The sequence below is a fragment of the Oncorhynchus keta genome, chromosome 15 (genome assembly GCF_023373465.1).
Source record: "Oncorhynchus keta strain PuntledgeMale-10-30-2019 chromosome 15, Oket_V2, whole genome shotgun sequence".
Lineage (NCBI taxonomy): Eukaryota > Metazoa > Chordata > Actinopteri > Salmoniformes > Salmonidae > Oncorhynchus > Oncorhynchus keta.
Window position 1 is genome coordinate 45,318,611 of NC_068435.1, and position 27,333 is coordinate 45,345,943.

Sequence of the window (27,333 nt, forward strand, 5' to 3'; positions counted from 1 at the left end):
CAGAGAGAACTAGGGACGCATGACAATGACCGTTCCTACGGGTAAAGATCTCCCAAAGACGCAGATCTGTGATCAGCTTACCCTTCCCCCAAAAATGTACCACAAATCAATATCTTGGGCCAGGCTAAACTCATCCTAATCCATGACAGGACACGTCAAACCTTTACCACTCTACAGGGACGAGCACCAAAAAAATACAAATAAACCACAGCTCATCTAAATCAAATCTAGAAAAAAAGGCAAGGCAGAGCAGATACTAACCAATGCTACCAAGGAGATGGTAGTGCAGAGAGACTAGGAACCTTCCCTTATAGAGCCTCTTCCTCCCCATTGTGAGAGGATGGTGGGGGCTTCCTGGGTGAAATCATACACTAGGCCACATATGCTGCCTGCCTATCCACTTCTCTCTGCGGCCTAGGCCCTTTGTTTTGGCCTCTGATGAGCATTGTGGAGACCTGTGCTGAGGGCTGCCACACAATACCAGGAGCAGCCGTTGGATTGAGGACAGTAACGGCCTTTTCCTGTAAGTGTGCACCTTTTGTCGCTACAAAAGAAAATGTAAGTGGCCCTCAAGCTTAGAGAAACACCATAGTTTGGTTTCCACGCTTCACCTACTCCATCCCTTTCATCTGATTTATGCTACTTCAATATCCTGTTTCTTTTCAGTAACAACCTGAAAATACCTACATCAACGGTTCAGGGATTCGAGGAGGGTGAAAGAAGGTGATTGGAGAAGGGCGGTGAAGGAAAATGATTGGCGGAGAGGAGAGGGTTGAAGAAAAGTGGCTTGAAGCCAAGAGAGAGAGGATGCAAGTTGGATGTGGAGCATTTTTTATTTTACCTTTATTTAACTAGGCAAGTCAGTTAAGAACTAATTCTTATTTTCAATGACGGACTAGGAACAGTGGGTTAACTGCCTGTTCAGGTGCAGAATGACAGATTTGTACCTTGTCAGCTCAGGGATTTGATCTGGCAACCTTTCGGTTACTAGTCCAACGCTCTAACCTACCCTGCCGCACCATGGTTCTTGTGTTGATCTTGGATGGTTATCAACAAGAGGAGATGGGATCTATTGAAGGATGGTAGTTGGTTGGTTGTTTGGGGGTGAGGAGGAGTGAAGAATAACAGAAATAGTTCCCCCTTCCCCACAGGGTGAGAGATGGGGAATGTGGGGGTGAATAGCCCCCCCCCCCTAGTTTTAACACCCTCGGTAGAGTGTGATGGAGAGGCAGCAGCTGAGAAGGTGAGGGCGGGGACACCTGGAGGTGGTGGGGGGGGGGGGCTGAGGCCGCTTCCTTTTCATTATGAACCTTATTAACAAACATCTGCAAGGAGAAGACCGGTGGAATCATATCCAATCCTTCGACCCATCTGTGGTAATGAAGGACAGTATGCCATTTCAGCCTATTTGGATTGATACAGCTACTGTGATTTGACCTCACTGACAACACTCCCTTCGGGGCAGTGAGAGGATGGACAGTGGGGTGGGGTCAGAGGTGGGAGAGTGGGGAGGGTTCTCAGAAGACAAATAAGAAAGTGTTGTTGAAAAGGCCGTAACAGCCCATCGATGTCATGCTGTTCCTTAAAGGGGGACCATTACAAAGCAATAACACCCTTAATGAAACAGCTTCAGATGAGATGTAGGGAAAAGGTGGATGTTGACCATTTTAGATCATATGGTCACATATGAAGACCATGTTGGTCAAAATGTTGTTGTACTATCACCAAGGTGACCTGAAGAAGACCATGTTAACTGAAATACTTAAATGATTGCACCATAATTAGGCTTTATTAAAAATCTATTTGGGAGCTGTAAGCATTCAGTGGGCATTTATTTTTGTATAAAAACCGAGGGCGGGTCTTACCGGAGCCTCCAAACTGGCTGCTGGCGAGAGTGGTGGGCCTGTTCTTCCCATTTGACACCGGTGGTGCAAACATCTGAAAGAGACAAACACTGAGTCAAAAACATTCAACCAGAAATGGGGTGTACATTTTTATTTTTTTTTGTCCTGGGGCCATGTCCACAAAGCATCTCAGAGTTGGAACGCTAATGTCGGATCAGTTCATACAATCTTATTCATTATGATGTAAAAGTTCAACCTGATGCTAGAGAAGCACTGTGGATATGGGCCCTAAAGTTCTACAAATTTTTTTTTTTAAAACAAGCAGAAGTCTCCTTTTGACATCTATGTCTTGAGAAAAATGGCAAGCCTGTGGCAACCACTTCACTAAACTAGTCATCTTCATTAGACTACAGGACACCAAAGCTGCTCTTAATAGACACCAAAGTACAATTACAACGGTTACATTACACCTCTGACGTTACATGGTTTGGTGCTAGGCGCTAATTTAATCTATCTGATAGAAGGATTTTAGTCGTTCTCAGTTACAACAGACTCCCGCAGCTGTCAACAGTGTGAAGCAATCTAAAAAAAACATGCCAATGAGTTAGTCATTGACGCGAGTGACTCACAAAAACAGCCCAATAACAACACTGGCTGATTGATACCGTGCTATTCACTTTATGTACCAACCTTCTATACCAAACAATACAACAACAAAAACAACTTATTATTATAGTTAAGAGACATTTTAGCAAATGGTCTTTGGCATGTCTATCTTGATGGGTTTGGATTTATACACTCTTGTCTTGACAACAAAAGTTGTGTTGAAGTGTTTGTGTACATAAACTATTATCTAAAATAAAATATTTTACCAGTCTACGTTTTTCCCGTGCCCATCCCATTATCAGAGACTATGTGTATTCGACTACAAACAACCTATTATATACCCGAAGGAGCTGTTATGGACAAATATATTCTAGTATTGGGAACAAAAATATTGCAGGGCTGTTGACCGCAAAGAAGTCTTACCGCGCTGAAATCCAGCAGGTCGCTGAGCTCCTTGTCTGTTCCCACTGTAGCCATTCTCTGCTGCTGTCCCTTTGGCCCTCGTAGTCTCAGCAACTGAGGGGAAGAGAGAGAGTGAGAGAGAGAGAGAGAGAGCGAGAGAAGTGATCTTTAGTGGGATAACAGACCAACTGGCAAGGTCTAGAGCTGGGTTGTCAAACTCTTTCCATGTATGGCCAAGTGTCTGCTGGTTTTTCCCTTTCAATTTGTAGCCAATTAAGATCTACACAACCGGGTGAGGGGAGTTCCTAACTAATCAATGACCTTAATTCATCAAGCTAACACAAGGGGGGAGTGAAAACCAAGCATTTCGCTACACTCGCATTAACATCTGCTAACCATGTGTATGTGACAAATAAAATTTGATATGAAAACCTGCAGACACTCCGCCTCAGTGGAATGAGTGACACATGGTCTAGAGCAGGGGTCTCCAGCCACCAGCAGCCCACCTATGAGTAGCTCGCCAAACAATTCTGAAAGTACATGCAATTTTCACGTGTTGCAGGGTAAAAAACAAAATGTCATAAACAAAACCTCGCAAGTATCAGACACCGTTAGCTTCCAGCTAATATCTAATCAACACGACATCGTCATTATTCCAACCTAGGGGGGGGGGCAATCCTAACAGAATATCTGCCCGTCTGTCTGTGTGGCATGTGCATTTGTCTGTGTGTAGACCATTGATGCGATAACCGTCTTGTGGGTTGACAGAAATACCTTCCCCAAAACCTTATCAATTAAATGTTAACTGCAAAGTAGGCTTACCTGGCAGAAGTATATCAGCAGTAAGTACATAAATCTGAATATATTATTTGTTGATTTGCATACTTTGCCATGAAATGAGTAGCAGCAGTAAAGCACCATTGCTAGAACGGCACATTCCTCACTCACTAGATGTAATTAAAGGGGAAGTACACTCAAATCTTCCCAAACTAAAAATAAATGGTCTTTTGATATGATTTAAGAATTGGCAAGGACACAGGACATCCATTTCCATTGTTTCTCTAAGAACAATAGACATTTTGAGTGGAAAACTAAAAAAATCTAATATCAGGAAAAAAATAAAATGTAGATTTTTTTTTTTGGGGGGGGGGGGTATAAACTTTTTACTGTGTGGTTCGACATCTCTTTGTAATGGATACTCCACATTACAATTCCCCTTGTAGAACATAAGTTCACATTTGGCAGAGCATGTAGGTGGTCAACGTGATAAGCAAACTTGTCTGAGACCTGAAGACTGAAGTGTGTTCCCTGAGAAAACAAGGCACTCCCCACACATAGGCTTTAGTTCAGTGGGCTAACAATCTTGGGAATGTAAAAGTAAAATCAGGTTTGATACCCGGTCGGCCATCATGGTGAAAATGTCACGAGCATCGAGTCAGCATGAAATCACTTGCCTTCTGTATAGAATGACCAACAGTAGGGTTGGCAAAACACACAAAGCACCCTTTACACACACTTCAAAAGGCCAATAAGGGAGAGGGATGGCACAAATATAGCCTTCTAGTTATTTCACTGCTACAAGTTTCCTGCTCTGTTATTGAGTTAGATGACGCAACTCTTTCCCATTCATTTGGAATTGTGGCCTGCAGATTTGTGCTACATAGCTCAATCTACAAAACAGGTGGTGTGGAATCCCTTAAGGTATGGAAACTACTAGCAAACGTACACTCTGGGATGAACTACTGGTGATGCTTTAATCATTGGGTATTAGAGGTTCAGTGCCTTTATCAAAGATCTAGTGTCACAAACTCTGGGCTTTCCCCATTCTAGCCCACATCAGTCAGCTATCTGGAGTATGGCCTCTGGTCTACCACTAAGCCAATACTCGCCTCTCTCCTCATTCCTCAGCCCTGACTGCCTCTGCAACCTAAGAAACCAACCTGCTTCAAGAGTCGTTGTCAACAACAACAATACCAGCCCAGACATCAAAGGCCATTACATATGGTATGAAATATCTGAACTTTACCAGCACAGCAACCCCATGAGTTTATCAAATAAAGGAGCTAGTTGTTCTGTTTCACAACATTTCCCCGTTTGTACCAGATGAACATAACTCAGGTCTCAAGTGTTTTCCTCAAACTTCAGCCAGAGTAAAGTTTAGGCGACAAAATCAAACACAATCATCTAAGTAGGCTAATGAACAGCTCAGGGCATCGACAAGCACTGGGTTCTGGTTGTGTGAAAGGATTTCAGACACATCAAGAACAAGAGTAGCCTGTGTGCTGAGCATCAGTTTTGTTGGTGATGGTGAGTGTGTCTTCCCTCGAGGGTAGCATCTGAAACACTACCAGGCAGGCAGCACCCCATGGCCAAGAGCCAACACACAAGAAAGTGCAAAGATAAGAGGGGGCCTCATGCAAAACTCAGTTTGGTAAACTTGTCACTGTGGGGAATGTAATCATGAATAGGCTGCATGATAGTTATGTAAGCCTTGTAAAAAAAGTATACTTATAACCTACTTAGAATCACATAGTCAGGATGTTTTTGATGGACATGACTAGTATAAGGAGTACACTAACACATGCATTACTACTGAAAAGTAGTACGACCTTGTTGGTACAGAAAATCATGCTGCAGCAGACGTTCAACAGTTGCCTGACAGTCCTCTGCAAGTCCCATTTGCTGCGGAAATCTGCCAACTCCCTAAAATCGAAGTTCCATAATAGGCCCCACTGACGACCCCCCCCAAAAAAACGTAGGCCTTCCCGGACGGCGAATCTAAATAGTTTTTGTGGATTTCGACGGAATCCCCCAAGTGCAGGTTTTACCATTGTCAGCCCATAAATTATTGTTCAGTCTGTGCGTTTGGGATGGGTGAGAAACCGGTTGTGAATTAGCTGTCGAATACACACGACTTCTCCGCTAGTCTGTTAGTCTAGAACACAAAGAGAGTCAGGCCCTGATAAAGTTTGTGATAACGGCTAGAACAATGGGGTAAAATTTGCTCTCCTTGCCTAATTAAATTAAATGTGCATGATGGAAAAACGATAAAATGTGTCGAACCGTGTAAAGAATGTACATTGCTTATGTTCATGTTCACGGGGTTCAACGCGACAGAAGAGGGTGGGGGGAAGGAATTTACTGCCAAATGTGAAATAAACAGAGTGGAAAATGTTGAGGAGCACATAACTGGGAATTGAGATGAATTAGATCGTACGTGTATTATAAAATAAATGTAAAAAATAAAAACAGACTATTTCACCCAGAAAATAGAGGCATGCATGCGTACCTTTCTGGGCGCAACTTTCCTCTACACCACAAAGTTTTCCACTAAATATTTAACCACATTTCGAACCGTCTAAAAACAACATTTCGTTTGTTATTCCAAAAAAATATTGATACAAAAATGCCAGTAGCATCACTACAATGATTTAGTCGTTCGAACTGGTATGTTAGTTTACTTTTAAAACTTGACAATGTTGTCCAAAGTGAACAAAGAAGTAAACGTTATTTTCCGACAAGCCTGCAAGTAGCTGGCGTTACTGCCCAACTGCTGCATGCTCGCTCCCATGGCCCAGGCCGGACAAAAATTCAAGTGCTACTCACACAACTCATTATTATTAGTATTATTGTTATTATTCGCTAAAGTTACACAATGCCCCCGCCAAACATATGCCGGTCAATATCATAATATCATTCACAAATATACAGTGTGTGTGTGATGTGGTGTATTTACCTTTCAGTAACCTCTTTAATTATGTAGCATCCAACAGGGGGGTACAACGCTTGTAGAGAGAAAAACAAAGTTGGGGATAGATTCCCTCTCTGTGCTCCGGACTGTAAATGAAGAGCGAACGACGATATCGTGTTCTCACAAACCCTTATTGGTTCGTTATAGAGTCCACGTCAGGAAAATGAGACAACGTTTCCAAATAGCTTCATCACTCTTGCGATATCTCAATCGATTATTTTAGTTGCGACAATTGTAACCATTTTATCCTCCGAGTAGACATGTTAACAGCCTCCACAATTGTCGGTTCCAAAAGAGTATCCATCCGCGGCTTACGAGGATCGTAAAAACACCAGTGGTGTCCGATTTCAAACGCCCTACAACTAAAAACTGCCGTTTTCAATAAACATCCAGTAACACATCGATATGGAGATAAACTAAAATGCTGTACAGCATCAGTGTTATTGTCGATGCATTAAAATTACATCTTTTAAATCGCAAACCATGAGAACTACGTCAATTTGCGGAGGGAGACTGCGGAAAACCGAATAGTGGCAGACCAGAAACAGTGTGAGATGGAACGATAATACAGCAGACGCACAACCAATGGTATGCCACGAGAATCTGATTGACAGTAAGAAAGTCCAAATATATATCGACATTGTTCGTTGGGCCTGCCTCCAAGGTTACCCCATCATGGACCCGCTATGGTCAGTGTTATGGACAGCATTTCATTTTAATAATGTGTTTAACTGCAATAACAGTGCATGATGCAGTTATTGGTAAAGGCTGAACTTGAAAACCATTGCAAAATATGTATCCTCATATTAGGTACATCAACAAGCCGTACATATATCCTATTTGCACAGGAACTTCTGTAAAAACAACAACAACAAAACATGAATATGGGCTACTAAGATAATGCGTGAAGGTTACTAGTATCCTAATCAATTTAGACCTAATGTGATCTACCAGACCACCCTATCCTCCAACAAAAGAGTATTGCAGATTTAAGCACATAGATAGTATCTGTTAATAATAATCTAGCCTACCAGTATTAACATTTTACACAAAATAATTAGAGGGGGCAGATCAGGTGTCAGGATTTCTGTGTGTGTGTGTGTGTGTTTGTGTGTGTGTGTGTGTACGTGTTTGTGTGTGTGTCACTCCAAAGGCAGCATTGGACAAATGGCTCCACCTCAGTGGTGTGAAAGTGTGGTTAAAGAGGGGGTTTAAAAGTACAGGATACAGCAGCATTTGCCTTTTATATTGATCCTTTGTGAGAACAGCTTGTGAGCTAAGAAGTTTTCATCTAAGTATGTAACAAAAAAATCTGTCTTATATAAGGTTAACCGGGAGAGAATAGTGCACAGTGTTTTCTTCTGCAACCGATCTGGACCTGAAACAGAGGACTAACCATCCCTGGTGGCCCTAGCTTATGACTCAATATACATTGGGAGGTGAGGAATTAGTGGACAAGACCACAACAAGAATGTATAGCGTGGGGGCAGGGAAACTGTATGGGCAGCAACATATGCCATGTGTTATAGATAAAGGGAAAGGAGTGCATATAACAGGAACATGTGTTATTACTGTTCTATTACACTGTGATTAGTTAGTATAGACAGACACCTTTTCTCCATTTGGGAGGAGGATGATACATTTGTTTGACTGACAAGATTGAGATTATTTTATTTGAAGTGCGTCTCATTTCCTATTTCTTAGGTTTTTGGACCCCGTTTGTATGGTTGAGACATGTGTCACTATAAGCCCACTATGGTAAACCCACTATGGTTAGCCCACTAATGGTGTTAGCCGTTGGCTTAAATCCAAAATCCCTGTCAACATTACTTGTGTCCATCAGTAGTATAATGAAATGGAAGTTTGGATAATTGTAGCGTTCCCTCCACAGGGGCAAGTAGTCTGTTATGAATTGTCTGAATGCACCAAGGCTTCATCAGTTGAGGGGGGTCGGGGCACTGAGTAACAGCTGGGTCTGACATGAAGTGTGTATTGTATAAAGGAGTGTGTGTGTGTGTGTGTGTGTGTGTGTGTGTGTGTGTGTGTGTGTGTGTGTGTGTGTGTGTGTGTGTGTGTGTGTGTGTGTGTGTGTGTGTGTGTGTGTGTGTGTGTGTGTGTGTGTGTGTGTGTGTGAGAAAAGGGCAAAAGAGCGCCTGGTTTTCCGCTATGGTTTTGAGGGAATGGCAAGTAATACAGACTCTGGACCTGGTTCTCGTGAGACAGGTATTTCAGTGGTAAAATAAACAAGCACAGCATGTGTCTGTGGCTCATGTTAGTTTTTGTGTGTTTGTGAATGTGTGTGTGTTTATGTGTTTCAAAAGAAAGAAAAAAAAATTCAGTGGTATTGAGTTGAGCTACATCTGCCCCAGCCTTCACAAGAGTACAGAGCGCACCACATGTGTGGCTTCACAAACCAAGGGTGAGATGTTCACTTCGTTTCCTGACCTGCTCTTTCCTCCCTCACCTCGTTTCTACTATTCTGCTGTTGTAATTATTTTTTATGCCGATTCGAAGTTGATGTCATTGCTGTCATACATTTGTATCTACGTTGTGTTTTTTCCTCCCCTCTCAGTTATGAGCAGTTTATGATAAAAGGTTACTATGTCCTAGATTTACTAGGCTTTTTTGCACCTGTGGAAAGGTCTTACCACTTCTTCTGTAAAAGCGTGAAATTCTGTTTTATATAGGTATTGCCATCTTTGCACTGTAGCATTGTACGGTGGTGTGGTTTACCTATAGGCCTACACAAAGTATGAAAAGTTATTTTAAGCGTGGAACCCCATCCTCCTAACCCTAAAGCACCCTCTCTTCCACCCACACTTTCCTGGGCTCCCTCTCTCTACAGTTGTACAGCTCCCCTTTCTTAGCAGGTAGGCCCCGTGCAGCCACCCACGCATCAGGTACAGTGTGCAAAACCTGGGGCTTCCTGTTATGACTATGGTTTCCTGTTTCCTGTAACAAATGCAACAAACTCCCAATAGTGCAGATCTGGGACCAGCATGCCATAATTACTGCCCAAATAAATTATCACAAGAAAAAAACACAAAACTGATCTTAGATCAGTGGAGAAGGGCAACTTAATTCTAAAGCAACAAAATGACTTCTGTGGCGATGTTTGGAAAGAGGTGTTGTTGCCATAATATGCAAGCGAACGATAGAGAGATAGAAAGAGATGAAGATGGGTGGGGGTTGAAGGCTATGTAAGGAGAGAGAGTGAGGGGGGGGATTAGGGGTGCCAAGGGAGCACTGAAGCAACAATAACAGCAGTGTGTCTGCCCGTGGGTGAAGTTACTGCTTGCCAAAAATATAAAATAACATCCTTCGTGCTCAATGACACATATGCTGCCATTGCAACCCCCCCGCCAGGCTACCTCTTGCTCTTTTTCTCTCCATACTGCTCTCTTTTTCTCTCCCTCTCTAGCTCAACGGGGGTCATAAGAATCACCGTTAACCAGCATGCATCTCTCTTGCTCCCCGTAGCGGGTCTGGCTTGTACCATGCTGTGTGTTTGGTGATGATGTACGTTAATCACTGTTTAACAACAACCACACCCTTCACTCTCTGACAGAGACAACATTCTGTCATGACAATAGACAAAAGCATTCATCTATTTTTCATTTATCCATCTAAGCATTCATGCATAGGCCTATTCACCCTCTAATGGTGGACCCCCATTACCCTTTCCTGTTTTCACAGAACGTGATTAGAGGTGCAATATACCTCTCTCTACTCTTCTCTGTCTCTCTTTTCCACTTGCTTTTTCCTCATCTTCCCCTCCCCCTTTCTTGCAGATTGGAATTCATTAGCAATCAAAGAGCTACTGACGAACGCAGGATCTTAATTACCCTCTAATTTGCATATTTGCATATTAATGACTGCAGACTTTGCTGTTTTACTGCCGCAGTGGCTTAGAGCAACCCACCCCCCCCCATCTCCCTCATAGCCCCCTCCTCTCTAAGTTCTAGAATTACCCCCACCACACAAACGTGTGCACACACACACAGACTTATATACAAAAACCTGCACACACTCTGCTAGAATCTGAGCTCTTTAAGCTTTAGACTTATCCCCAACACACTCATACACACACACGCTCAAGCGTGAGTGTACACACAAAACTTACACAGTCAACATCCTTAGCACATAGGTAAGATCGGCTGTGGGGAATTTGTTTACTCTACTGAAGTGGCCTTTGAAGGGATATGATACAATTGTTTTTAGACACTAATCTAAGGTCATGTTTGCAGTTTTCCCTCATGGTAAGCTGATCCTAGATCTGTGCTTGAGGGCAACTTCTACCCTGAGCGCCTCTGAATTGCTATACTTCCCCCTAGTGGTATCATGAGTGTTTTACCACAATGTAGCAAACTGTTGCAAAAATATTGCTACCGAAACAAGAGTTTATTTTACAGATTCAGGTAGGTCCCTCCCCATTTCATTCCTAGTGAATACACCCCAGGATACTGGTAGTTCATGTCATGCCATGAAAGAAAATCCCTTTAGAATTTGCTTTCAATAGTTTTATAGAAAATAAGGAGACTGTGTTCCGTTGTGACAATACATATAATTTATTGACAATTATGGCATGAAAACATTTTTGATGTTTTTGACATGGTACAAAACATCCATAGTTTTAAACCATTGTTGAGAAGAAATACACAAAGAGAAGCAAAGAAATCAGTGAAAGGCCCTCGACCACCCCAGGACACAGAAACACACTTATTTTATGGCAGATCCATGCCCTTCTGTATACTAAGTGTACAAAACATGAAGAACTCATGCTCTTTCCATGACAGACTGACCAGGTGAATCCAGGTGAAAAGCTATGATCTCTTACTGATGTCACTTGTTAAATCCACTTTAATCCGTGTAGATGACGTTTCAAGTACCTTGGTGTTCACATCACCAATAAACTATCATGGTCCAAACTCACCAAGAAAGTAATGAAGAGAGCACGACAACGCCTTTTCCCCCTCAGGAGATTTGGCATAGGTCCCGCGATCCTAAAAAAGTTCTACAGCTGCACCATCGAGAGCTTCCTGACCGCTTGCAACACCGCCTGGTATGGCAACTGCTTGGCAACTGACTGTAAGGCGCTATAGAGGGTAGTGCATACAGCCCAGTACATCACCTGCCTCCAGGACCTATATATACTAATCGATGTCAGAGGAAGGCCCAAAAAATTGTCAAAGACTCCAGTCATCCAAGTCATAGACTGTGCTCTCTGCTACCACATGGCAAACGGTACCGGAGCACCAAGTCTAGGTCCAAAAGTCTCCTTAACAGCTTCAACTCCCAAGCCATAAGACTGCTGAACAATTAATCAAATGGCCACCCGGATTATTTGCATTGACACCCCCCACCTTTGTTTTTACAACTGCTGCCACTCACTGTTTACTATCTATGCATAGTCACTTTACCCCTACCTACATGTACAAATTACTTCGACTAAGCTGTACCCCAACACATTGCTGCTCCAGTTTCAACTGACCTGAGCCCTAGGACCATGCCCCAGGACTACCTGACATGATGACTCCTTGCTGTCCCCAGTCCACCTGACTGTGCTGCTGCTCCAGTTTCAACTGTTCTGCCTTATTATTATTCGACCATGCTGGTCATTTATGAACATTGGAACATCTTGGCCATGTTCTGTTATAATCTCCACCCCGCACAGCCAGAAGAGGACTGGCCACCCCACATAGCCTGGTTCCTCTCTAGGTTTCTTCCTAGGTTTTGGCCTTTCTAGGGAGTTTTTAGCCACCGTGCTTCTACACCTGCATTGCTTGCTGTTTGGGGTTTTAGGCTGGGTTTCTGTACAGCACTTTGAGATATCAGCTGATGTACGAAGGGCTATATAAATAAATTTGATTTGATTCGATTTAAAAGGGGGTGCAACTTAATATTCGGAAGGTGTTCTTAATGTTTTGTACACTCAAGTGTATATTACGACAGTGTTTCCCAACTCCAGTCATCGAGTACCCACAACCCTCAATGAGTTGAATCAGGTGAGTTTGTCCGGGGCTACAACAAACATGTGTACAACATGTATACTGTTGGGGGTACTTGAGGACAGGACATGGGAAACACTATTAGGAGATATAAATTACTCTGGTTAAGGTGTGTTCATCTCCCAACACTGGTCAGGCATGCATCTCTCCTACAGCCAAAGGGATGGAGGGAGCCTGGCCAGGACACAGACACTAGGGCTGCATCTCAATAGTCTAATGGCATCCTCTTCTAGTATAATTTCACTAATGTGAAATAATTGGACAGGATGCCATCCCACATCTCATTGACACAAACACTCACTCAAACTGCCGAAAGAGAAAAATAAAAACTGATGTACAGTATGCATATAAGCTTAACATATCTGAATATCAGAGGAGGCTGGTTGGAGGAACTTTAGTAGGACGGGCTCATTGTATTGGCTGGAATTAAATAGAACGGAGTCAAACATGTGGTTTCCATATGTTTATTACCGTTCCATTTATTCCATTCCAGACATTACAATGAGCCGATACTCCTATAGCTCCCCCCACCAGCCTCTGCTGAATATGCATGCAGAGATGTGAAGACATACATGTACATGTATGTCAATACATATGAGTAACTCCTAATCATGATTGTAACAATACCTATGGCCTGGCAAAAAAGACCAATATACACTGCAGCGGTGCCCCATGTTTGGGTTATTGCTCGTACAGAGTGATACATGTAATTGAAAAGCAAAATAAAATGATCTTGGGAAAATAGATTAAGTGCAGTTGTGTTTACATACTCAGGAAGCTGAAATAGGTCTTGCTTAGTTTGTGATGTCAAGTACCCCGATTTCTTTATTTCTAAAACGAGGCGTATATTTCTGCGTAACCTCTGTTCAAATGGTTCTGGTGTTACAGCAATGCAAAAATAGTGCCTTCAGAAAGAACCAACACCCCTCGACTTTTTCCACAGTGGGATTAAAATAGATTTGTCATTGAGCTACACACAACACTGATGTCAAAGTGGAAGAAATGCATTTTGTGTTGAGTATTCAACCCCGAGTCAATACATGTTAGTCACCTTTGGCAGCATTTACAGCTGTGAGTCTTTCTGGGTAAGTCTAAGAGCTTTGCCACCTGGATTGTACAATACTTTCCCATTAATTAAATAAGTGGGTTAATCACCACGAGACAGCCATTTAAGTCTTGCCATAGAGTTAAGATGAGTCAAGTCAAAACTAGGACACCCAGGAACATTCAAAGTCATCTTGGTATGCAGCTCCAGTGTAGATTTTGCCGTGTTTTAGGTTACTGTCCTGCTGAAAGGTGAATTTGTCTCCCAATGTCTTTTTGAAAGCAGACCAGGGTTTCCTTTAGGATTTGTACGTGCTTAGCTATATTCTGTTTCTTTTTAGCCTAAATATATACATTTTTTTTTAAACAAGGCCTTGCCGACAAGCAGCCACCACCATGCTTGAAAATGTGAAGTGGCACTCTGATGTGGTTTCCCCCAAACATAACACTTTGTACTCAACAAAAAGTACATTCTTTGCCACTTCGGCAATATTACTTTAGTGCCTCACTGATAATAGGATGCATGTTTGGAATATTTAATTCTGTAGAGGCTTTTCTCTCAGTTATGTTAATCTCAGTTCTTTGATCGTCATTAAAAAATTAAAACACACCATTGGCAAGGGTGTAACACTTGAGTCAAGACATTTCAGCTTTTCATTTTTAATACATTGAGAAACAATTCCACTGACATTATGGGGTATTGTGTGACAAGTGACAAAATCTCAATTTACTCCATTTTAAATTCAGGGATGTGGATATTTTCTGAAGGCACTGTAGATAAATGTCAAAACTTGATGCCAACTGTGTAGATTGTGAGTTAAGAGTTCACCGCATGGGTTTATCTAAAGCCTCTACATCTGACCAGGCCCATTTTACACCTTAGGTCTGCTCGTCCAGGGTAATGAAGCTCCCTGATGCCACACTGTTGATACTGCAGACAGCCAGACCGCTTTGACGGTCTGATAGGGGAATCTGACAGTGAGGGGTTGCCCTAACCACACCATTGAAGCAATGTTGATTACGGTTGAAACTGTGGGCTTGTTTCTGACAGGAGAGTGACTGACTAGGGCCAGTTCATACCAGGATCACCTGAGAGGAAAGGTGGCTGACAAGGAAAGTGCGTTTGTATACATGTGGTTGGAGGCTGCTTGCGTCCACAGGCCACTGCATGCGCGTCTAGTCTGCAGTGCTGGGTTGGTTCAGCCCCATGGTTTTACAGAGCCAGCAAGCAAAGTCCACCTCCTCTACCTCAGAACGCTTGATAAACATGTAGTTCTGAAACAGAGATAATTGGCTCAGTACAAAACTACATCTGTGGCATCAGCATGTCAATAAAATCTGTCCAATTTCCCGGGTTATTATAAGTGAGGCAGTTGATAAGCACAAAACTCACCATCAGCATCTTCAGGTCAGCCCGGTCTTTTGGGTTCTTCATGAGACTGAAGCACAAGAAAATCATAGTAGTCAGATCTAACAAAGCAGTTAGATCTAATGACTAATGCTGAGGACCACTTTGGAAACAAGTGTGACATTACTCGTACCCATATACACCGGTTGAAAATGGCAGATATGGGCCCTGATGTGCACCTAAAATTGGAACAGTGGCTGTACAGGAACATGCTATAAATGACAGAGCTCAGGCTCTGCACTTCAGTGCTGTAGGGGTTTGGCTGACAGCCTTTATGAACTTGAGCACCGCACACGACAAGGAGTCGCCCTCATCCCTCCCACTAATTGGGCAACTTTTCAACAATGCTTTGTTGTCAGAGTGAGGGAAATGCTGTAAATTAAGACTATTTTGAAAGATGAGACATTGAGGATTACCATCTTTGATGTCATGCAAGCAGGCCAAACACCCCTAAGTCCAATTAACAGAATAAAAACAGCCCATCTATACACTATGCCTTGGATATAGAGTCGGTCATATCTTAGTACCAAACGGTCTATTACAATCATTTGTATTCTATGGCCATGAGGGGGTGATCTCCTCAGCAATGCTCACCTCGTTGACAATGTAGTTCAGCAGCTCAAAGATGGCCATCACAGGCCCATCGCCTGCAAGACAGTGTAACAGATCAATTGTACAAATAACTTCATTCTAACCATCTGGAGGAGAAACTGTTCTCACTGCTGGCAGGTCTGCCCCCGGGGGTTCCGGGTGAGGTGCTGCTGTGCATGTCTCCCTCGGACCCATCCATGTTGGGCCGTCCGAAGATAGTCTCCAACTCCTTGGCGTCAGGAGGGGGTATCGGCCGATAGACAGCTCCACGAGAGACAGGCCCATACTCCACACGTCAGACTGAACAGAGTAGTGGGTGCCCTGCAATCGCTCCGGCTGTTGGTTAGAGACAGATAAATGGATTACACAGAGGCTTACATGCACACAGAGACATGCGTGTTCCCACGAAGGAGTTGGCCATGGAGTCTATGAGCTGTCCACTCACACAGCTTGATCTCCCCACGAGAGTTCACCAGGATATTAGAAGGCTTCACATCTGGGGGACGGATGGGATGTCAGTGAGTGTGGGCAACTACATACAAGACAGATCTAACGACAACTATACAGAAGTAAGTAAAACAAACTGCAAAACAAATCAACGTGTACCTCTGTGCATGATCTGGTGTTTCTCGTAGTTATGCTAACCCTCTGAGAACCTGTGACGACAAAACGTTTTGGGGTAAGTCTCAAAAATACATAAATAAAATATAAAAGGCAATGGAAAGCTAGCCATCTGACTGGCACCATCTTTAGGCTATGTAGCTGGTACTCACAGCAATGCTGACTTTCCCTAGGATCTCCTCGGGGATCCTCTTGGCCTCCTTCAGCACCCGGTCCAGGGAGCCCCCATCCTGTAGGGAGAGAGGAGAGCCACTCACAACCACCGCACTGCCATACGGCAGCAGTAGGGCAAGGTCCGAGTACCTGCATTACATTTGCAACTTCACCATCTCCGCCTACTCCCGCAAAATATTTCCCTTGCTCTCGAAAGGCACTCAAAACCCCCCCCCCACCATGTGTTCCATGCAGATGCTGATTTCTCCGTCGCTGTAGAAGGCCCCGTAGAAACTAACTATGTAGGGCGAGTTACACTCATGTAGCAACTGAGGGAGATAGAGCAGGTGGGGGGGGTTACAAACAGGGGAATAGCCTTATTTAGCTCAGATTTGACTAAATTATTGATACATCCCTAACAGTGAATTAAACCTTTAACATTGTTGAGTACTACATTTGTATATTTTAAGTTAAATCACAACAAAAGCAGCACCTGTAGCTCTGATGATCTTCAGTCCCTCTCCTTGGCCCAACCTGGAGACAGACAATTGTGAACTCAGTGGGTTGCTTATTTTGTGTGTGCATTGAGTACACGCCAAAGGAACTCAGAACACTCAAAAGTGCCCCTGAAGCAATCCAAAACTGACACCATCTCAAGAGGTGGTCTGAGTTCAGGTCACTTGAATTCCATAGTTCAGTTAAATTTTTAGGGCAATGTGAACAAAGCTCCCCAGGTTCTTTTGTCATTATTCCCACAGCACATACTGGCAACGGCATTCACACCACTCACTTTTCTGGCCATGACCAGGCCCGAGGGGTTGTGGCACACCTTGTGGACCACGCCTCCGTTGCCAGCACCCAGATGCGGTGGAAGTCATCGTCTTTCAGCTCGCCCGCTTTGACTTTCTGGGTAAGGAAAGCCTACAAGCGCTTCTTCTGCTGCTCAGCTATATCCAACTCTTCCAGCTTCTTCGGTAGGGCCTCCAGGTTAGCCCTGAGAGGGAGGGATGGAGGATGAGTTAGCTCACGGTTAAGACTTTGAAAGTAGAGGGGGACTTGAAGTGCATCTGTTGAACAGTAGCCAGCTGGCTAAGAAATTACACTTACTCTGAGGCAGCAGAGATGGTCGTAGAGGTGGACGAATCCTCCCTCACCACCAGTGGGAGTGATGTTTAGGGGCACTGGTCTTCTTTTGGGGGCCATGTTTGAGAACAATTTGATCGCTAAATAAAGCTTCTCCTAAACAGCGTAAAGCTTATTGATTCCAAATTGCCATCTGATGATCAAACAATCCAAAAATCTATCAAACTAGCCTGTGAATCTATCAAATCAAAAACAGGTGACAAGGTGGTTAGCTAGCTAAGCTGTCTGTTATCTGGTCTAATTCACCAAGCTAGTTTGTTAACTTCAAAATGGCTGGATAAATTAGCTAATTATTGGCATACAGACACTAGCTAGCAATCAACTGGCTAGCAAGCTAACATTATGGTAAGAAAGCAATAACTATTAAGAGAAGTAACGTTAGCTAACTTGTAAATAATTATCCAAGTCGGGGGTAAAAAGAAAAACCAAGACCAACGTTAGCTAGCAACACAAGCTTAAATTTATTGGGACCACAGGCACATTTTCATACCAAATGCCTTTAGCTAACTAGCCAACACTCACTGTGGTCCTCGCCAAAACAGTCTAAGCCTAACAGAACGTCAGGACCGTAGGAACAATAAATGAATCCGTTCCTGCCGGGTTTTCGGTACACCGAATGGGGGCGTGGCTAAATTTGGCCTGGTCCCATTAACTACAATTATCACTTAACCTGCTCAAAAATGTCTAAAAAAGTAGCAGTTACTACATTTATACAATAAACACTTTCTACTTAACGTTATCGCGCCAATTAAGGATTATGTAATGACGTTAGAAGCAAAAATTCAGTTACAACCACTTCATGCAAACTGACAAGATTGAATATGTTGCAAGAGAACATCATTCGCCCATAAGGCACAATGGGTTATGGTATATGGCCAATATACTGTACCAGGGCTACTCTTACGTATGATGTAACAGTACCTGGATACAGTTGTTCGCCATGGTTTATCGGCCACATAACAAACCATGGGGTGGGTGCCTTGTTGCTGTTCAGTGGCGACCCGTCATTCAGGGCAGGTGGGGCAGTGTCACAAACAAGGTAAAAAAAATATTAATGACTTAATAAAGCCTCCATACAAGCAGGAAGGCAGTGCCAAAATGAAGGCATTTCAGCCTAGCTCAATGCTTTCTATTGAGGGGCAGCCAGAGGAAAACAGTAGGGGTTGGTAATGTTCACTCATGGGGACACTACATCACTGCCAAATCTAAGGAACTCAAATTCAAGCCCCTTGGGGTTAAAGGTGCCCATCCAAGGCTCAATGTCATTGGCCACGAAAAAATATCTACAGTAGCTTTGATCATGTCAAAGTCTTAGCTAGCAGTCATGAATCAAGTCGACAGCCTACTGACAAATATTTTAATCCTCATAAGAGAAAATAAATTATAGATAACATGTCGGTGCTCAGCTGAAACAATTACGCAATTTGGTAATCGCATATTCAACAATGAGTGGTTTAAAAAGGAATCAGTGTTTAACTGCAAGCAATGACTGGCTTGCTAGTCAGTGGAGAGTGTGGTCCCAATTCTCAGTTTAAGGTTCTTTTCCAATATTAAAATTATAAACATTGGCCATGCTTTCAATCCAGCATGATTTGTGCCGTGGTCAAACCTGTTCTCAGAGCTGGGAAATCTGACTTGAGTTCAAGACAACTGGGGGGGAAAAAAAAGAAAGAAAAAAAGAGCTCCGACTGGGGAAATATGTTTTGCAAGTCATAATAAAATAAGTAGAAGCTACAGTCTCTTCCTTTCATTAGAATTTCCACGGCAGGACTACAAGGGGACACCCAGCCGTGAGCTGCCCAGTGACGCGAGCCTACCAGCCGAGCTAAATGCCTTCTATGCTCGTGTTGAGGCGAGCAACACTGAAGCACGCATGAGTGTACCAGCTGTTCCGGACAACTGTGATTAACGCTCTGTAGCAGATGTGTGCAAGACCGTTAATCTGTCAGGCCCTGCGGCCTTGTGAATGTTACCAGGATGTGTACTAGGAGCATGCTAGGACCAACTGGCAAGTGTCTTCACTGACATTTAACCTCTACCTGACAGTCTATAATGCCTACGCTTCAAGTAGACAACCATAGTCTGTGCCCAAGAAAGCAAAGGTAACCTGCCTAAAATGACAGCTGCACCGTAGCACTCAAGTCTGTAGCCATGAAGTGCTTTGAAAGGCGATTCATGGCTCACAGCAACACCAATTCACAATCTCAATTACACTCACTGCCCTTTCCCACCTGGACAAAAGGAACACCTACACTACCCTTCAAAAGTTTGGGGTCACTTAGAAATGTCATTGTTTAAAGAATACATTTTTTTTTTTTTTAAAACCTCATCCGACAATTAATATAAAATTGATCAGAAATACAGTGTAGACATTGTTAATGTTGTAAATGACTACTGGAGCTGGAAACCACGTTTTTTTTATGGCATATCTACATAGGATTGATGGTTGCAGATAATGGGCCTGTGTTCAAATGGCACATTGTGTTAGCTAATCAAAGTTTATAATTTAAAAAAGGCTAATTGAGCATTATAAAGCCCTTTTGCAATTATGTTGCATAGCTGAAAACTGTTGACGCAATAAAACTGGCCTTCTTTAGACTAGTTGAGTATCTGGAGCATTGAAATTTATGAGTTTGATTACAGGCTCAAAATGGCCAGAAACAAAATAACTTTCTGAAAACAGTCTACTCTTGTTCTGAGAAATGCTATTCCATGCAAGAAATTGAATCTCATTCAACGCTGTGTACTACTCCCTTCAGAGAACATCACCAACTGGCTCTAGCGAGGATAGGAGTGGGAGGCCCCGGTGCACAACTGAGCAAGACAAGTACATTAGTATGTCTAGTTTGAGAAACAGACAAAGTCCTCAATTGGCAAGTTCATTAAGTAGTACCCGCAAAACACCAGTCTCAACGTCAACAGGCGACTCCGGAATGCTGGCCTTCTAGGCAGAGTTGCAAAGATAAAGCCATCTCATACACTGCTCAAAAAAGATTAAGGGAACACTAAAATAACACATCCTAGATCTGAATGAATGAAATATTCTTATTAAATACTTTTCTTTACATAGTTGAATGTACTGACACCAAAAATCACACAAATTATCAATGGAAATCAAATTTAGCAACCCATGGAGGTCTGGATTTGGAGTCACTCAATTAAAGTGAAAAACCACACTACAGGCTGATCCAACTTTGATTTAATGTCCTTAAAACAAGTCAAAAATCAGGCTCAGTAGTGTGTAGCCTCCACGTGCCTGTATGACCTCCCTACAACGCCTGGGCATGCTCCGGATGAGATGGCGGATGGTCTCCTGAGGGATCTCCTCCCAGACCTGGAATAAAGCATCTGCCAACTCCTAGACAGTCTGTGGTGCAACGTGGCATTGGTGGATGGAGCGAGACATGATGTCCCAGATGTGCTCAATTGGATTCAGGTCTGGGGAACAGGCGGGCCAGTCCATAGCATCAATGCCTTCCTCTTGCAGGAACTGTTGACACACTCCAGCCACATGAGGTCTAGCATTGTCTTGCATTAGGAGGAACACAGGACCAACCGCACCAGCATATGGTCTCACAAGGGGTCTGAGGATCTCATCTCGGTACGTAACGGCAGTCAGGCTACCTCTGGCGAGCACATGGAGGGCTGTGCGGTCCCACAAATAAATGCCACCCCACACCATGACTGACCCACTGCCAAACCGGTCATGCTGGAGGATGTTGCAGGCAGCAGAACGTTCTCCACGGCATCTCCAGACTGTCACGTGCTCAGTGTGAACCTGCTTTCATCTGTGAAGAGCACAGGGCGCCAGTGGCGAATTAGCCAATTTTGGTGTTCTCTGGCAAATGCCAAATGTCCTGCACGGTGTTGGGCTGTAAGCACAACCCCCACCTGTGGACGTCGGGCCCTCAGAGTCTGTTTGACCAGACACATGCACATTTGTGGCCTGCTGGAGGTCATTTTGCAGGGCTCTGGTGGTGCTCCTCCTGCACAAAGGCGGAGGTAGCCTTCCTACTGCCTCCTCCACGTCTCCTGATGTACTGGCCTGTCTCCTGGTAGCGCCTCCATGCTCTGTACACTACGCTGACAGACACAGCAAACCTTCTTGCATTGATGTGCCATCCTGGATGAGCTGCACTACCTCAGCCACTTGTGTGGGTTGTAGACTCCGTCTCATGCTACCACTAGAGTGAAAGCACCACCAGCATTCAAAAGTGACCAAAACATCAGCCAGGAAGCATAGGAACCTCAGAAGTGGTCTGGTCACCACCTGCAGAACCACTCCTTTACTGGGAGTGTCTTTGTAATTGCCTATAATTTCCACCTGTTGTCTATTCCAATTGCACAACAGCATGTGAAATGTATTGTCAGTGTTCCTTCCTAAGTGGACAGTTTGATTTCACAGAAGTGTGATTGACTTGGAGTTACAGTGTTTAAGTGTTCCCTTTATTTTTTTGAGTAGTGTATATATAAAAAACATATTAAGATGAGACAGACACTGGACAGAGGAAGACTTGGAAAAAGTAAAAATTTGTGAAACGCAGAAAAAAACAAGTGCTTGACGCCATCTGTCAAGCATGGCGGCGGCAATGCGATGGTCTGGGGGTGCTTTGGTGGTGGTAAAGTGGGAGAGTTGTACAGGGTAAAAGGGATCTAGGAGGAAGGTTACCGCCATACCCTATAGACGTCGCTTAATTGGAGCCAATTTCCCCCTACAACAGGACAATAACCAAAGCACAGCGCCAAACTATGCAAGAATTTAGGGAAGAAGCAGTCCGCTTGTATTCATCTATAATAGAGTGGATAGCACAGTCAACGGATTTATATTTATAACCATGCCAATGTGTTGACTATATTTCCAGCTGCACCATTGATACCATCTTCACTGGCTGCGTCGCTGCCTGGTACGGCAACTGCAAGGCACCCGGCAGCAAGACACTACGGAGGGTGGGGAGTATGGTCCTGTACATCACTGGAACTGAGCTCCCTGCCATCCAGGACCTCTATACCAGGCAGTGTCAGAGGAAGGCCCCAAAAATTAAGGACTCCAACTACCCATGCCATACTGTTCTCTGCTACCGCATGGCAAGCGGTACAGCAAGTCTGGAACCAACAGGACCCTGAACTGCTTCTACCGCAAGCCATAAGACAAAATAGCTACTTGCATTGACCCATTTTAGCACTGACTCGCCACTCATACAGTACGCCCATAAACACGCTGCTACCTAGCATCTATCCTGTTGCCTAGTCACGTCACCTATGCGTACATAGCTACCTCAATTACTTTATTCCTCCACTCAGTACTCCCGGTATATAACCATGCTATTTTTAGTTATTCACTATCCATTCCTCGTGTCGCCATTTGACTTTTAAAATCTTTATATTTAAATTTGTTAGAAGAGGACCTGTAAGTAAACGTTTCACTGTTAATCTACAGTGCACCAAATGGTGGGTTGGACCTCAATTTATATGCACAGAAAGCCACGTTGAGTTTATCTACAAAGCCCTTTTGGTTAAACACCCTCTAGTCTAGTCTCCACCACCAGCAGTTCCCAGTCTGCTGGGTGGTTGATACTGTGAATGTCCTGGGGACTTTAAGTATTAGGCAAGACTGCCTCTTGTGCACCAGAGACATGGAATAGTCGACAATCTATGCTTCAGCCTAGATATGTTAATGCAACTGAATGAATTTAAAATATTGATGGGAGACTTTGTAAATGCTTTTAAAAATATATATATTTTTTTAAAAGTAGGCTGGATCAAGTTGACTGTTTCAATTCTGTACTGTATTAAAATGTTGCTGCCTTCTTGGCCAAGTCTACCTCGAAAAAGAGACTGGGTCTCAATGGGCTTTGTGTTAAATAAAAATGTGACAAATAAGATTTGATTGGAGGTACAACTAAAATGACAGCGGCAGTGTTCCTCTGCCCAGGTGTTGCTTACCCATGCTTATTTTTATTTAGTCACATGCTTACAAAATGTAGTTGCCGTGTACAGTGCCCTCCATAATTGAGACAGTGAAGCACTTCCTTTTGCTATATAATCCAAACTATGACTGAGGTTTAAGTGCAGACTCAGCTTTAATTCACCATGTCAGGTCAACAGTTTAGAAATTACAACACTTCGTACATTTTAGGGGAGCAAAAGTATTGGGACAAATTCACATGTATTAAAGTATTAAAAAGTAAAATATTTGGTCTCCTATGCATAGCAGGCAATGACTACATCAAGCTTGTGACTACACATTTGTTGGATGCATTTGCTGTTTGTTTTGGTTGCATTTCAAATTTTATGCCCAATATTAATCAAATGGTAAATGTATCAGTTGAGTCAATGTCAATAAGAATATTTAAGAATGTGCATGCTACCATGATTACGGATAATCTTGAATGAATCGTGAATGGAGAAAGTCAGACGCACAAATATAACCAGTGGCAATTTTAGCATGCAAATCTTGGTGGGGCAAACTCAATTTTCAGATGCATGCCAGCAATAACACAACACGTAAAATTGGACTATATAACAGCGACAAGCGGTGCCCATAAACTGTTGGGGCCTCTTTCCAGTACAATGGAGTGAATCCCTACAACCGGCTACCAGCGGAGCATCGTCTGGTAGCGAAACAGTTCAGTCAGCCTCATTTACTGCCTTTTAAAAAAAAAGAGCCGATATGGCTAACTGACAAATGTGGTTTCTCCTGGCAAATGAGATGAACAAAACTATGGCATAAGGGAGCGATGAGCAGATGAGGCATTCCGTAATTTCAATTAGGACATTAACGAGCGACGACAGACATAGTCAATATAACTGTTCAGCACTTTTGAAATGTACAGCGACAGAATGCAGAACATGGGCTGCTCTTAAAGTACTTTCCCTGTACACCAGGTCAGAACCGTAGGATAAATAAGTGAAAGCGCTTACAATATTATATACATTTCTCAAACAAGTTCTTGGTAGCGCCACCAAGTCAGAACAATGACGTTAAGCAAAATTAAGAAGTGAAAATACACCAAATTATTAGGGTGCGGCACAGACTACTAACAGTTTACAACACACTTATGTATACTGTAGCTAAGTATTACTATTTATGTAGTAGCATACAATACATTTTTTGGACTCATCTTGGCTTGTGATGTGCGCACTTAAACATGAAGGTGGCGCAGCAGTCCTTTGTCAGCAAATTTTGTCAAAGTCTAAATCCAGAGAATGCCATGGTGGGAACTCAAAAACAGCCACGCCATTGAATAGCAGGCCATTTGTTGCTTTGCAATGCTTTCAGTTAGCCACGGATTCCTTCCAAACTCCTCATTGTTGAATTTGCGATGCCTCTTCATATGACAATTAAAAGGATTTGCCAGTAGATTGTCAATACGACTCATGACTGCTAGCAAACATGATCAGTTCAAGCAAAGCTACTGTAGATAAAAATCACGTTGTATGGCCAATGACCAAGCCTTCTTGGAAGCACTTGTAATATAACTATAGCAGGACCCAAAGGGCTGACATTTTGGATGTCTAACCTTACTAAGGCTTAAATTTAGCGATGACGTAGTGTCCATGAGAGCCAATCACGGCGCAATGCTCCTATTTTGCTGGCTCGCTTCACCGAAAGCACCTAGCTAGGCTGAATCACCTGCATTTGGGAGATGCCTTAATACATGCATTGCAAAAGATGTGGGGCTCTGCCCCACCTGCATTGAATGAGGGGTCTCCTGATCATAAACCCAAGACATTGCTAACCTCTCACCATTACAGTAACAGGGGAAGTTATGTTTGTGCATCTGTAACTCATTTTTCTGGGAAATTATACCACTGAAAAGGGCACTTGAGACTGGTAGGGCAAAGGAGCATGTGCTCTGCAAAGGTCGAGCCCTATCTGTGAAAGCTTAGTGAAATTAATTTCCATGTCCCATCGGTGCTTGGGGATAAAAAAAAAATACAGAGGTTTACCCAAGATGCTAGCAGTTTTATTAAAAGTCTTATTGAAACATTTGGCAAAAGTTTTACAAAAATCTCAATAGCCTATCATTTCTGTTCTCAGAGTGTTAATAAAACCTCACAGGAAAACTTAAGGAACCATAGCAAAAACCTATAAATTAATGTTCCCAGAACACTGAACATTTTCACTTCTGTTCTCAGAACATTTAAAAAACATTTCATTTTAACAGTTAGGAAAGGTATGGCTTCATTGCCACAACCAATGTTCCCACAACTTCCAAGGAAACAAGATGTGCTAGCTGGATTCTGCCTTTTCAAAATCATATGGCACACGACATTAGTGATATGGCACTAACTGTGGACAATAAAAATGTCTATAGAAGTTGACCTGCACTTCAAGTTCATGACAACCACTGACAAATATTACAATGACTGTAGATAAATGAGTACCATGGTTCAATGTCCCACTTATGACCTACCATGTGACAATCTGGACTTGACAATCCATGGTGTCCAGAAGCAGAAGACAGGCCACCAGAGAAGAGGCTGATTATACCAAAAAGTAAAGCAGGATTGTAGTGTAAACTCCTGAAAACAGAAAGATCAAGTTGGATTACATATGTAGGATCTTACATTTGAGCCAGTTCGCTATAGTTGGAAAATAATCCTGCAGCAACAGGTAATGTGAATTATTAGTGCCTTCAAAAAGTATTCATAACCCTTGACTTATTCCACATTGTGCCTTAATTCAACATGGATTAAATAAACCATTTCTACACACAATACCATACGTGAACAGATTAGAAATGTATTCACAATGAAATACAGAAATCTAATTTACAAAGTATTCACACCAATGACTTTATACTTTGGCAGTGATTACAGCTTTGAGTTGCATCTTAGGTACGGCTATCAGCTTTGCACATCTGGATTTCTCCCATTCATTGCAGAGTCTCAATCTCTGTTAAATTAGATGAGCTAGCAAGTCTTTCCACAGAATTACAATTTGTTATTTTACCTTTAACTAGGCAAGTCAGTTATGAACAAATGCTTATTTACAATGACAGCCTAGGAACAGTGGGTTAACTGCCTGTTCAGGGGCAGAACGACAGATTTGTACCTTGTCAGCTCGGGGATTTGAACTTGCAACCTTCCGGTTACTGGTCCAACACTAACCACTAGGCTACCCAGCCGCCCCAATGGGATGGGATTCAAGTCTGGACTTTGACTGGGCAACCCAAGAACCTTCACATTCTTGTTCTGAAGCAATTCCAGCATTGCTTTGGCTGCATGCTTGGAACATACATTTTCACCCCAGGCGAAGGTAGTTTGCAGTCTGAAACAGGTTGTCACAGATTTACTTATATTTGGCTTCATTCTTTGTTCCCACCATCCTTACCAGTCTCCCAGTTCCTGCCTCTGAAAAGCATCCCACAATGCCACCACCATGCTTCAAAGTAGGGAGGATGTTAGATGGGTGATGAGCTGTGCCTGAGTTTCTCCAGACATAGCACTACGTATTCAGGACAAAGAGTTTCATTTGTCTCTTCAGACCACAGAATAATTTCTCTTACGCTCAGTCTTTAACATGCCTTTTTTTGCAAACTCCAGGCATGTGCATTTTGCTCAGGAATTGCTACCATCTGGCCACTCTCCCATAAAGCCCAGACTGGTGATGTGCTGAGACACCCTTTTCGCAGGTTCACCCATCTCAGCAAAGAAACTTCATAGTGCTGTCCGAGTAGTCATTGGGTTCTTGGTCACCTCCTTGACCAAGGTCCTTCTTGCCCGGTTACTCAGTTTGGGTTGGACGGCAAACTATAG

At 43.1% G+C, this 27,333-nt stretch overlaps 1 protein-coding gene and 1 pseudogene across 5 annotated transcripts in view; both read right to left on the minus strand.

The window, feature by feature from the left end:
* LOC118395056 (transcription factor E2-alpha-like) overlaps nucleotides 1-7,119 on the minus strand; it is a 43,606-nt gene extending 36,487 nt beyond the window's left edge. The window contains exons 1-3 of one of the 4 annotated variants that reach the window (XM_052464249.1): nucleotides 6,589-7,119; nucleotides 2,874-2,966; nucleotides 1,866-1,938 (exon numbers count right to left, since the gene is read on the minus strand). In XM_052464249.1, the coding sequence (XP_052320209.1) occupies nucleotides 1,866-1,938; nucleotides 2,874-2,927 (127 nt within the window). In that variant the 5' untranslated portion in view covers nucleotides 2,928-2,966; nucleotides 6,589-7,119. Of the gene's footprint in view, nucleotides 1-1,865; nucleotides 1,939-2,873; nucleotides 2,967-3,284; nucleotides 3,480-6,588 lie in introns of those variants that run through there. The other 3 variants (XM_035788843.2, XM_035788840.2, XM_052464250.1) reach the window with 3 other exon arrangements.
* Nucleotides 7,120-11,165: 4,046 nt separating this feature from the next.
* Nucleotides 11,166-18,977, minus strand: LOC118395057 (dual specificity mitogen-activated protein kinase kinase 2-like; annotated as a pseudogene). Its single transcript, XR_008065450.1, has 10 exons — nucleotides 17,536-18,977; nucleotides 17,219-17,422; nucleotides 16,668-16,757; nucleotides 16,428-16,505; nucleotides 16,261-16,310; nucleotides 16,037-16,150; nucleotides 15,784-15,990; nucleotides 15,658-15,710; nucleotides 15,049-15,094; nucleotides 11,166-14,930 (listed from the first exon to the last, which is right to left on the minus strand). The product of XR_008065450.1 is annotated as a dual specificity mitogen-activated protein kinase kinase 2-like (transcript).
* Nucleotides 18,978-27,333: the final 8,356 nt, after the last annotated feature.